The 12,490-nt window shown below is 36.9% G+C and overlaps 1 protein-coding gene across 2 annotated transcripts in view; it reads left to right on the forward strand.

Moving 5' to 3' along the window:
* The window catches only part of FAF2 (Fas associated factor family member 2), a 76,174-nt gene that overhangs the window by 12,397 nt on the left and 51,287 nt on the right, over window positions 1–12,490 (forward strand). For both annotated transcript variants that reach the window (XM_043985937.1, XM_043985938.1), the window contains exon 2: window positions 10,040–10,108. In XM_043985937.1, the coding sequence (XP_043841872.1) occupies window positions 10,040–10,108 (69 nt within the window). The remainder of the gene's footprint in view (window positions 1–10,039; window positions 10,109–12,490) is intronic.

A 12,490-nucleotide genomic window follows, 5' to 3' on the forward strand; every position in this document is an offset into this window, starting at 1 on the left:
TTATGAGTTATCAACTTTTATGAGTGATGACTTATGAGTAAAGAATTGAAAGTAGCAGTAGAATACAAAAAAGCATTATGCTTATGGTACTTTCTTTGAGAAAAGAATCAGAAGGCACTTTACCAGAATAAGACCAAATATTTCCACAAAGCTTGAAATTGGTTAGATTTTGACAGACAGGAAGCAGTTTATTGCTGTTGTGGGAGTTATTCCTGAATCAGCTTTCTATACAGTCAGACCCATCAACTTGTTAGAACAGAGGACAAAATTAATACAAAATTAGAATTAAAGAAGAGAAGATAATGGTGTTGATTGAAAGCAATTCTAACAACCTCTTTAAGTATATTGACACTTAAAAATGGGAAACAAAAAATTTTTTTTTTTGGTGAGGCAATTGGAGTTAAGTGACTTGCCCAGGGTCACACACCTAGCAAGTGTTAAGTGTCTGAGGCTGGATTTGAAGTCAGGTCCTTCTGAATCCAGGGCCAGTGCTCTATCCACTGCCCCACCTAGCTGCCCCCAAAATGGGAAATGAAGAAAAGGTGATCAACATCAATTATAGCAATTTTTCTTACGTTTTAAACAGATCCATTGCCACATCAAGGAGAACAAAGACATAGCATTTCAGCCAACAAACACTTGAATTTGCCAAACAGACTGATTTGACAACATCAGTTGCAAGAATAACATTAATTTAGGATATAAACTTGTTGGTAAAATGTTACACAACAGTAAGGTAGAAAATTATGAGCAATGTCATCTCACAATAATAAGCAAGAATCAGTAGAAGGAAAAATAAGTTTAAAGAAATTTTGGTGATATATTCAACTCTGCAAAGTTAATATCCCAGTCTGTGTCTGCCATCTGAGGAAGTAGAAATGACACTGAAGAAAACAAAGATGGAATAAGTGGCTCTAGGCACACATGAGTTCATTCTGGGTCATTTTGAGATCACTGAGGGATCATTTTGATGCATATGAAAGAAGAGAGCATGTCAGAGGTGAGGAAAAAATTTTTGAACTATAAGCCACCCAAAAAAAGTGACAGTATCACCAGATGCTGATCCATATGTCTTCTGAAGAGGCAGCTGGGTGGTACCGTGGAAAGAATGCTGACGTGAAACAGACATGAGTTCAAATTCAATCTCAGACATACTAGCAGTATAACCCTTGGCAAGGCACTTACCTTTCACTTGCCTCAGTTTTCTCAGCTGTAAAAATCAGGATCATAATAGTAGCCTCACTCTTAGGGTGGTTGTGAGAATCAAATGAAAACATTTGTAAAGAGCTTAAGGCACAGTTCCCTCCTCCTTCCCTTTATCATTCATATAAAATTTTATGAGGCATATATTAATTCTTTCCTGATTAGGGCATTAGAAAGGGACAGGCAAGGTTTTCAGGTAATATTTCACAGACCAAATCCTCACAATAACACAGCTGATTGAAGAGTGTAGAGAATACTAGACAGCAGCATACATATGGCTTGTTGATTATAAAAAACAGTTGATTCAGTAGAGCAAATAAATACTGCCTTAAAGGTTCCTTTCCAATGAAGTGTTTTCCATATACATGCCAATATCATTTAAGGATACCTTAAAAGATATTTCATCACATAACTATAATCAACCTCATTAGAACTTTTTTGATATTACCATAACAATTACACTTATTAATTGCTTGCTTCACATGTTATTTCATTTGATCCTCACAACAGCCCTGTGTGGTAAATACTACTATTTTCCCCATTTTGCAGACGAGGGAACTGAGACTGAGAGGTAAAGTGTCTAGAGTCACACAGTAGGTAAGTATCTCTGAGGTTGAATTTGAACTTGTTGTCCTAACTCCAAGTCCAGCACTCTACCCATTGTACCACCTGACTGCCTTTAAGGGACACGTGCTCACCAAAGGTATTTCTCAGTATTATGGAGAAGGTTCTGTGCAAAGTCCAAGTTGAAGACAGTTCCTTATAGTTTAATGACAAGCTCCATTTTCTCCAGTTTAAAGATGACATTGTGCTGTTTACATCAGCTCTAGAACATTGTATTTTCCTGAAGATTATTCATAATCACTCAAAAGAATTTGGTCTAAATATCTACACAGGAAAAAAAATGATTGAAGAATGACATTTTGTTCATGCTATGATATGCAATTAGGTATACATAGAACTTTTTCATTACTACATATATGTCTAGGATAGACATTGTAAATAGCCCAGTGCCATAGGCCCAGAGTTGTATGGGAGCCTAGTGGGTTGGATTGCCTTTGGGAAAATGCTCAATGTTTTTAATGACCTCAAGCTTATTTCCCAAAAAAAGGCCCATCTTTTTTTTTTTTTTAAAGTACCATTTAGGGGCAGTTAGGTGGTACAGTGGATAGAGCACCCGCCCTGGAGTCAGGAGGACCTGAGTTCAAATCTGGCCTGAGACACTTACTAGCTGTGTGATCCTGGGCAAGTCACTTAACCCCAATTGCCTCACCTCCAATCCAAAACAAAACCATTTAATTTTCAATTGTATCTTTTCTTCTTAATCATCCCAGAGAGCTATCCCTTATAACAGAATAAAGGAAAGAAAAGAGTTAAGCAAAAATAACCAAACACATCAACTAGGTTCAACATTATATCCAGTATTCCACATTCATAATCCTTCACCTTTTCAAAGAATCATCAGGGTTGTGCCTTCTTTTAAGCTCTTTGGAACTAATTTTTGTCATTATAATTTCACAGCATTTGGTTTCAATTATGTTGTTTCAGTTTACATTGTTGTAATCATTATATATGTTATTGTCCTGGTTCTGCTTTACTTAAATTTTTTTTGTTGTTCAGTACTTAGGCACCAAAAGAACAAAAATGGCATTTCCAAATGGTAGAACAGGAAAAAAAAATTGTTTTATGTGAATCCAGGAATCTGTTATGTATAGCTTGCTTTTTTTTTTTTTTGGAGGCAGTTGGGGTTAAGTGACTTGCCCAAGGTCACACAGCTAGTATGTGTTAAGTGTCTGAGGTCGGATTTGAACTCAGGTCCTCCTGAATCCAGGGTCAGTGCTCTATCTATCCACTGCGACACCTAGCTGCCCCTATAGCTCGCTTTTTAAAAAAGAGTGTTCAATAAATTTACCATGTTAATTTTAAAGCTGTCCTATTTCTTTCCTTCTGAATTTCTTTCTGCTCTCTCCTGTGCATTTTCTTTTAAGTTGCTTTAATGACTTTTTAACTTCACTTTACATCCATTCATGTGTCTCTTTTCATGTGTCTTTGTGTTCTTCACAGACATTGTTTTCTTTAGTGCACTAGTACTTTATTCCGTTCCATAAGTTTAGTCATTCCTAAAATCAGTGGGCATCTACTTTGTTTCCAGTTTTTTTTTCCTACTGCAAAAAGTATTGCTATAAATATTTTGGTGTATATGGGACATTTATTTTTAACCATTGACTTCTTTCTTTGGAGTACATACCTAAGAGTGGGATTATAAGGGACATTTTAGTCACTTTTAAAAATTATAATTCCAAATTTCCAAAATGGTTAGACCAATTTAATGCTTTGCTAATAGTATGTTAATGTGTGCCTGTGTTTCCTTTGTCCTTCCAATATTGACTATTCCCATCTCTAGTTATCTTTACCAAATTGTTGGAAGTGAAATGAAACCTTAGTTTTCTCATTTTTATTTACTAGTGATTTGTAAATCTTTCATAGTTTGTAATTCTTTTGAGAACTGTTTATATCCTTTATTTACTTCTCTATTAGGAAATGGTGTTTGGTCTTATCTAATATGTTAATTGTCTATATGTCTTAAGCATCACAGATATTTAATGTAAAGAATTCTCTTAGGCTTCACCATGGAACACAATTTTCTGACAGACCTTTCCAAGCTGTAAAGGCTTTGGAATTGTGCCCAGTAACAAACTGGCCTGTCATCTAAGGTCTAGCTTGGCTGGTTCAGGAATGCTTATCACCATGTTGGATTCAAGGTAATCCTTGTTTCTGCCACAGAAACTCTCACAATTCTTAGGTGTGACTTTTTTCTTTTTTTTTTTTTCACAAGGCATTTGGGGTTAAGTGACTTGCCCAGGGGGCAGCTAGGTGGCACAGTGGATAGAGCACTAGCCCTGGATTCAGAAGGACCTGAGTTCAAATCCGACCTCAGACACTTGATACTTACTAGCTGTGTGACCCTGGGCAAGTCACTTGACCCCAGTTGCCTTACCCCCCCCCCCCAAAGTGACTTGCCCAAGGTCACACAGGCTGGATTTGAACTCAGGTCCTCCTGAATACAGGGCCAGTGCTCTTATCCACTGTGCCACTTGGCTGCCCCTGGATTAACTTTCACAATTCTTAGGGTGTTTGTTATAATCAGAATTGATGAAAGAGGGTTCTGTCCCTACACCTTCTTTATTTATTCTCCCTTCATAATCTCAGTGATATCATTAGTTCCCATGGGTTTAACTCATCTATGTGTAGATATTTTACGGATTTATATATCCAGGCCCAGGTCTTTCCCCTGAGCTTTAATCTTACATCGCCAGTTGCCAAATTGGACATTTCAAACTGAGATGTGTCTGAGACATCTGAAATTTAATATGACTGAAAGTGAACTCATTATCTTTCCATTTGAAACCCTTTACTCTTTCAAATTTCCTTATTTCTGTCAGGAGTACTACAATGATCAGTGTTGACATTCTGTACTCCTTACTTTCCCTTCCGTATCCAATCCTATGTCAAATTTTGACTTTAACATATTTCACTTCTGACCCATTCAGCTATAAGGGTAATTCAGGTAATCATTACCTGTCACTTAGATGATGAAAATGGCCTCTTAATTGTTCTCCATGCCTGAAGTCTCTCACTACTTTTGAGTATTCTACATACTGCTGCTAAAGTAATTTAATTTCCTTACCTGCAGATTTTCGAGGTGACTCCATAATTCAAGCAGCTAGAGTGGCTTTCTTTTGCCTCTAAGATAAAATGCAAATTCCTGTTTAGTTTTTAAAGCCCTATACAACTTGTTCCCAACTTACCTTCTAGCCTCAGTGGACATTACTCCCTCTTCCACACTTGGAGATCCAGCCAAACTATCCTTCTCCCTGTTCCTCATTCACTTCACTTCATCTCACTTGCCCTTTGGGTTAGTTGTCTCCCATTCCTGGAATGTCTATTCCATTCCTCCTTACCTCCAGCTCAGAGTTTCTCTCTTCCTTTAAGAAGCAGTGGAATTACCATCTTCTATACGAATCCTGAGTCTTGAAACTGATAGTGCCCTCCTTTCCAAACTATCTTGTATTTAACTACTTTGTATTAACTATACTTACGAGACGCATTTTAATGTATTTTTGTCTAATGGGGAGATCCCAATTAGAATGTGAGCTCATTGTGATCAGTAATTGTTTGATTCTTTGTATTTGTATCCTCTTTAGCACAGTAATGAAATCACACTCTTGAAGTGTGAAATATCGAAGTACTTACATGCCCTATAAACTTGCCGTGGATTTTGGGGTGAATATTTCTGTCCTGGGACTCATCAGGCTGAACCTGGGTCAGTGAGTTGAATCTTGCCTAATGGTGGCTCTAAGCACTGACCCCAAAAGAGAAAACTTGGAAATGTACAGGAAATGGGAAAGATACTTGTGTCAGAGCTAGGAAGAAGCACGAATCTGTCTTCTAAGATACAGCATGATGGTTGGCCACATGGAAGAGACAGGTCAAAAGCAAGTTAACTTAGAAACCTATTATGCAGTCCAATTTTGATTAGATCAATTTTGTGTTTAAAAATTTTTTTAAAAAAAATCTTATTCCCCCGAGTTTGCTAAGATTCTTTTTAAAAAATCTAGTGTCCTTTTGGAGAATATGAGGAAAGAAAGGGAAGATATATGCCCAGGCCAGCCATTGGGCTTTGTAGCAATTCTATAAAGACAGAAGGGACCAACATCCCAATAGCTCTGCAATTCAGAAATAGTTGGAGTAGGGGGCAGCTAGGTGGCACAGTGAATAAAGCACTGGCCCTGGATTCAGAGTTCAAATCTGGCCTCAGACATTTGACACTTACTAGCTGTGTGACCCTGGGCAAGTCACTTAACCCTCATTGCCCAGCCAAAAACAAAAACAAACAGAAATAGTTGGAGTAAAGAGAGGAGAGAAACCCAGCTACCTTGGCCCTATTCTTGCCTCAGGTCTTTTTCATGAAATTTACCTCTCTTCTCACTTCCCCCTAAATAAAAAAACCTCACACCCCAGAACAAAACAAATTTTATACTAAATTGAATAATCTATTCTCAGGTCTTTAGGTTTAGGTCTCACTAAAGCTGATTGTGGGTAACAGAATTGTCTGCTTTTTGACTTTGTTGTTTTATCATTTGGTTGAGGTGTTATTGAGTATGGGAGTGACTGAAAATCTATAGGGATGTAGAGAAAGAGTGGCCCCATTCTGGATACTTAACTATAGCATTCATGAGAAACATTCATGAGAACAATGAAAACTTATTTGTTGATTTTTCTTATTTATGATTCTTTAGAAGACAAATGTAGGGAAGAATTTAAAGCCAGTGTCTGAAGTAAAGTTGTTTGCTGTTTCTCTACTTAGAGTATAGGTATTGAAGGATAGATGTTTTGATGACACAGGGACCCTTGCCTTAATGGGTCTTGTGATGTAGTAGTGGAATAAGATGTGGACAAGTTTTCATGATAGAGGACTGAGCTGTAAACATGCTTCGTAAGGCGGAAAGTCATCACTATGTCATCACAGAAAGCTTTCTGGAGGATGCAGCATTTCAGTTGAGTAGGATGAGTTTAAATTCATCAGGGCAAGGAGGGGCTGGAAGACATGTTAGTTACCCAGAACAGTGTAGTATGAACAAATGCGTGGAAACAGAACAATAACACAGAGTATGTTTGGAGAACCAGAAAATAATGATAGGGAGTTATGAAATAAGGAGGAAAAGGTAAGATTATTCAGATTGTGGAGGGTCTTACATGCCAAGGAAAGGTATTTTAACTTTACTCAATAGGTAGTAGAGATCACTGATTTTTGAAGAGAGAAATGACATGATAAAGATGGATGTGTAGCTCTTATTGCTGGGGAGAGTATGAGAAGGAAGGAGAAGCTGCTAGCCAGTAACAGTACATTTCCTGGGCATAGTTTTTACTTGTACATCCCTTTGCTGAAATTATAGCAGAAAAATAAATACTAGCTTCCAGAAACCTGTAGCTTTGAATGTAGTAATCAGTACAAATATTGGTTAAAATTTTTTTTTTACTCAAAATGCAAATATTTTATATTGGCTTGTGCTGAGTATTTTCAGCATATTTGCTTGTTGCCTGTTTTAGGATTGGCTACTGGAAAGTATTCTGATCTGCATTAAGGCTGTGTACTATGGTAAATCTTTTCCCATATTATGTGTTGAGTAGTGACTTGCCTTTCTTTTTGGCCAGGACCTCACTTTCTTTTTTAATTATAAAAGTATTTTATTTTCCAGTCACATGTATTGACAGTTTTCAACACTTGTTTTTATAAGAATTCTAGTTTCAAATTTTTCTCCCTCCCCCCCTCCCCCCCCAAGACAGCAAGTAATCCAATATAGGTTATATATGTACAATAACATTAAACATATTTCTGCATTAGTCATGTTATAAGAGAAGAATCAGAACAAAAAGGAAAAACCTCAAAAAAGAAAAACAGCAGCATCAAAACCCAAAGAAATAGTATGATTCTATCTGCATCCATATTCCACAGTTCTTTTTTTTTTCTGGATTTGGAGAGCCTTTTCCATCATGAGTCCTTTGGAACTATCTTGTACCATTGTATTGCTGAGAAGAATCAAGTCTATCACAGTTGATCAACACATGATGTTGATGATACTGTGTACAATGTTCTCCTGGTTCTGCTCATCTCACTCATCATCTGTTCATGCAAGTCCTTCCAACCTCATTTATTTTTAAATACCTCTTTGTACTTGAAATTAATTTTTTCTACAGAGATGTTGTATTCCTGGGCCTGGGATCATAGGATTTTATGACTATATGATCTACTAATACACCCCCCCCCAATGTCTCTCCTGATATATGACTCTTCAGCCAAATGTCAACTATTTTCTTCCCCTACGCCTCTACTGCAATTGTTTTCTGATTGGTCAGTGATAATTAGCAATGGGCCTTGATCCTTTGAGCATTCTCCACTTATATTGACTTCAAAAGATATTTTGTTCTCAGGTTAGACAGTAATGTCATGGGGAAAAAATGGGGTAAGGGGTGCCAAAATGATATGGGGAGAAAGCACGTGGGTCCTTAGGATGCCTCTGTAAAGAATTACTCTCGCACAAGTCCTATTTAGGAATAAAAGAACAGGTTTATTGGGGTCCAAGAGAAACTGGCCAGGAGGAAGGTTTTGGAGAAACAAAACACTTTCCTCCCTGACTAACTTGGGGAGCACCCTTTTATAGGGTTCAGATGGCATGGGTAAGAATGTCCCTTATTGGGTGATGGGATAGGGGTGCTCTGGTGGTGGGCTGAGGTAGGTGATGATGGGTCTGGAGCAATCTTGGGATGGGCGTTAACGTTAACTCCATCCTGGTGGGTCCGAGCAGTCTGCTGGTGGGTGGTTCCAGGTGGTCTTCTCCTGGTGTAGTCATTCCCGACAGGATTACCTCATCCAAATGGTTAAGAGGGCTGGAATGGGGGAAGGAGGTGTCCTGGAGTACGTATGTCCTTGATTGAACTCAAGGAGAGGCCTCCTTGATTTCAAGGGAAAACTCCTGAGGTTTCAAGGAAAAGGTTCCTTGACCTCCCCAGACAACTTTCGGGGTAACCGGGGCCCATAATCTTCCCATAGCATTAATGAGTACTTAATTTCATCAAGGTTGCCTTAAGTTCTCCTTTATTTTGCTCATGACATTTATTTATTTGTTTACTTATTTTTATTTATTTATTTATTCATTTTTGCGGGGCAATGAGTGTTAAGTGACTTGCCCAGGGCCACACAGCTAGTAAGTGTCAAGTGTCTTAGGTCGGATTTGAACTCAGGACCTTCTGAATCCAGGGCCGGTGCTTTATCTACTGCACCACCTAGCTGCCCCGATATTTATTTTTTGTAAAACTAAAATAGATTTTAAACAATAGGACTTATTTAACAGTATTACCCTTGTTTTGTAGATGAAGCTACTAAAGCTCAAAAGGGTTTAAGTAATTTGTCAAGGATTATTCAGATAGTAAACTATCAGAACCTGTACTCTTGACTCTTAAGTTTAGGACCCTTTCCTCTGTATCACTTGGTGTCTCTGGACCTCAGTTTCTTCATATATAAAATTGAGGGAATGGGAGTAAATGATCTTTGAGGTTCCTTACATCACTTGCCTTTTGTGGACCTCTGTTTTCCCATCTGTTAAATAAGACCTGTAAAGTATTGAATAGATCCAGCAATGGGTTTTGCTCACTTGACTTAAAGCTAATCTAAATATAAAGGATTGATTATCTTATAGATTTTTTTTAACAACCCCATTTTACCAGTGTTATGTTGGGCAAATCATTTTACTTCTTTGGGCCTCAAGTTTCCTTATTTGTAAAACAAGGGGCTGGACTAGATGACCTCTGAACCCCATTCACCTCTAAATCTGTGATCCTGTGAACTCATAAAGGCCATTAAACTAAAGTTTGAAGGAAACTGAAATTTGCCCTAGTGATCAAGGAATACTCATACATTGAAATCATAGATATTTGAAATATTGAAAGTGGTGACTTGCTTTATTATAATTTATCATATCTTTATTTTTATTTTTTTGCAGGGCAATGAGGGTTAAGTGACTTGCCCAGGGTCACACAGTTAGTAAGTGTCAAGTGTCTGAGTTCAGATTTGAACTCAGGTCCTCCTCAATCCAGGGCTGGTGCTTTATCCTGATCAACTTTTTTAGTACAGTGTACCTCATAGGGTTGTGATTTTTAAACTATAAAGCACTATATAAATGTGAATTACTTTGATATCTTTCTAATCATCTCCAGGTGGGTAATTACTCAATATTTTTTTCAATGTAGTAACTTGACTTTTTACTTTGTCCTTTAGGATTTGACTGGTATCGAGTCAATGGATCAATGTCGTCATACCCTGGAACAACACAACTGGAACATAGAGGTACACTGACTGGAGACTCTTGGGCAGGTTTCTTCTTCTCTAGTCTTATGAAGAATCAAAAACAGTTAACATTTCTCTATAATGCCTTCCTCAATGCCTTGTTTCCTTTCTCACACTTGGTAACATCTATTCCATAACTTTAATTCAACAAACATTTTAAAAGTATTTTTCCAAGGCACTCTACTTGGTGATGGATATATATTAAAACAATAATTAAATTAATTAAAATTTAATCACTTTTATCAAGGGAATCAATGAAAAATGCAAAAGAAGGTGGTCTAGCAGTACCGGATCTCAGACTGTATTATAAAATATTAATTATCAAAACAATCTGGTACTGGCTAAGAAATAGAGAGGTGGATCAGAAGATGTACAAATTACACTATAGTAAATGACTGTAGTGATCTAATGTATGATAAACCCAAAGATCCAAGCTTTGGGAACAAAAACTTTTGGGAAAACTGGAGAACAGTATGACAGAAACAAGGTATAGACCAACATCTCACACTATATACTAAAATAAGGTCAAAATGAGTACATGATTTACACATAAAGGATGATAACAAGCAAATTAAGAAAGCATGGAATAGTTTTTCTGTCAGATTTATGGATAGAGGGAGGATTTAGGACCAAAGAAGATACAGAGAACAATACAAAATGTAAAATAGATAATTTTGATTATATAAAATTAAAAGGTTTTGCACAAATAAAAATAATTTAACCAAGATTATAAGGAAAGTAGAAAACTGGGAAAGCTTTTGAAACAAGTATTTCTAATAAAGGCCTCATTTCTCAAATATATAGAGAACTGAGTCAAATTTATAAAAATACAAGTCATTCCTCAATTGATAAATGGTCAAAGAATATGAACAGGTAGTTTTCAGGCAAAGAAATCAAAGCTATCAATAGTCATATGACAAAGTGATATACATCACTATTGATTAGAGAAATGCAAATTAAAACAACCCTGAGGTATCACTTCACACCTATCAGAGTGGCAAATATAACAAAAAGTTGTTTTTTTTGTTTGTTTGTTTGTTTGTTTTGTGAGGCAGTTGGGATTAAGTGACTTTGCCCAGGGTCACGCAGCTAATAAGTTAAGTGTCAAGTGTCTGAGGTCGGATTTGAACTCAGGTCCTCCTGAATCCAGGGCCGGTGCTTTATCCACTGCATCATCTAGCTTCCCCTGTGCATAGCTTTTGATCAATACCACTGCTAGGTTTATATACCAAAGACATCCCCAAAAAGAGGAAAAGACCTATTTATACAAAAATATTTATAACAGCTCTTTTTGTGGTGGCTAAGAATTGGAAATCAAAAGAATGCTAATCAATTGGGAAATGGCTAAACAAGCTGGGGTATATAATTGTGATGGAATATTATTGTACTATAAGAAAAGACAGGCAGCTAGGTGGCGCAGCGAATAAAGCACTGGCCCTGGATTCAGGAGTACCTGAGTTCAAATGTGACCATAGACACTTGATGCTTACTAGCTGTGTGACCCTGGGCAAGTCACTTCACCCTCATTGCTGCCCCCCTTCCCCCCACAAAAATGACAAAGCAGGATAGCAGGATGATTTCAGAAAGGCCTGGAAAGACTTAGATGAATTGATATATAGTGAAGTGAGCAGAACTAGGATAACATTGTGCACAGAGACAGCAATATTGTTTGATGAAGAACTGTGAATGACTTAACTATTCTCAGCAGTACAAGGATCTAAGACAATCCCTAAGGACTAATGATAAAGCATACTATCCACCTTCAAAGAAAGAACTGATATTGACTGAACACAAACTGAAGCAAGCTATTTTCACTTTCATTGTTTTCTTTTATTTAAGTTTTCTTATGCAGAATGACTAATGTGCTTTTAATGTGTTTTACATAATTGCACTCATACAACCTATATCTGATTGGGAGGGAAGGAGAGAATTTGGGATTCAAAACTTTAAATAAAAATGTTTATTAATTTTAAAATCACTTTTCCTCTCAGAGGGTTTACAGTTACTTATAATACAGGGAATTAAACATACATAAATGTATACGACATAATAATAATAATATAAAAGTATAGCAGAAAAAAACTATAAGAAATGTGAGGGAAGGAGTTTCTAGCTAGGGGTATTTGAGGATGATTTTATTGAGAAGATAGCATCGGTGTAGTATTGAAGAAACAGAAGGATTTCAGCAGGTACAGTTGTGAAAAAATAACATTCCATGAATGAGAATAAGATTAAAATTGGGGAATGCCTAATAGTCCAGTTTGGCTAAATTGAAGAGAACATCAAAGGGGAATAGGCCAATATAAGAATGAAAAAGTAGTTTGGTACCAGATTGTACAAGGGAGGGTCTTAAATTTCCAGCAAAGGAATCTTTATTTTATT

This window comes from Dromiciops gliroides, chromosome 2, assembly GCF_019393635.1.
Source record: "Dromiciops gliroides isolate mDroGli1 chromosome 2, mDroGli1.pri, whole genome shotgun sequence".
Taxonomy (NCBI): domain Eukaryota; kingdom Metazoa; phylum Chordata; class Mammalia; order Microbiotheria; family Microbiotheriidae; genus Dromiciops; species Dromiciops gliroides.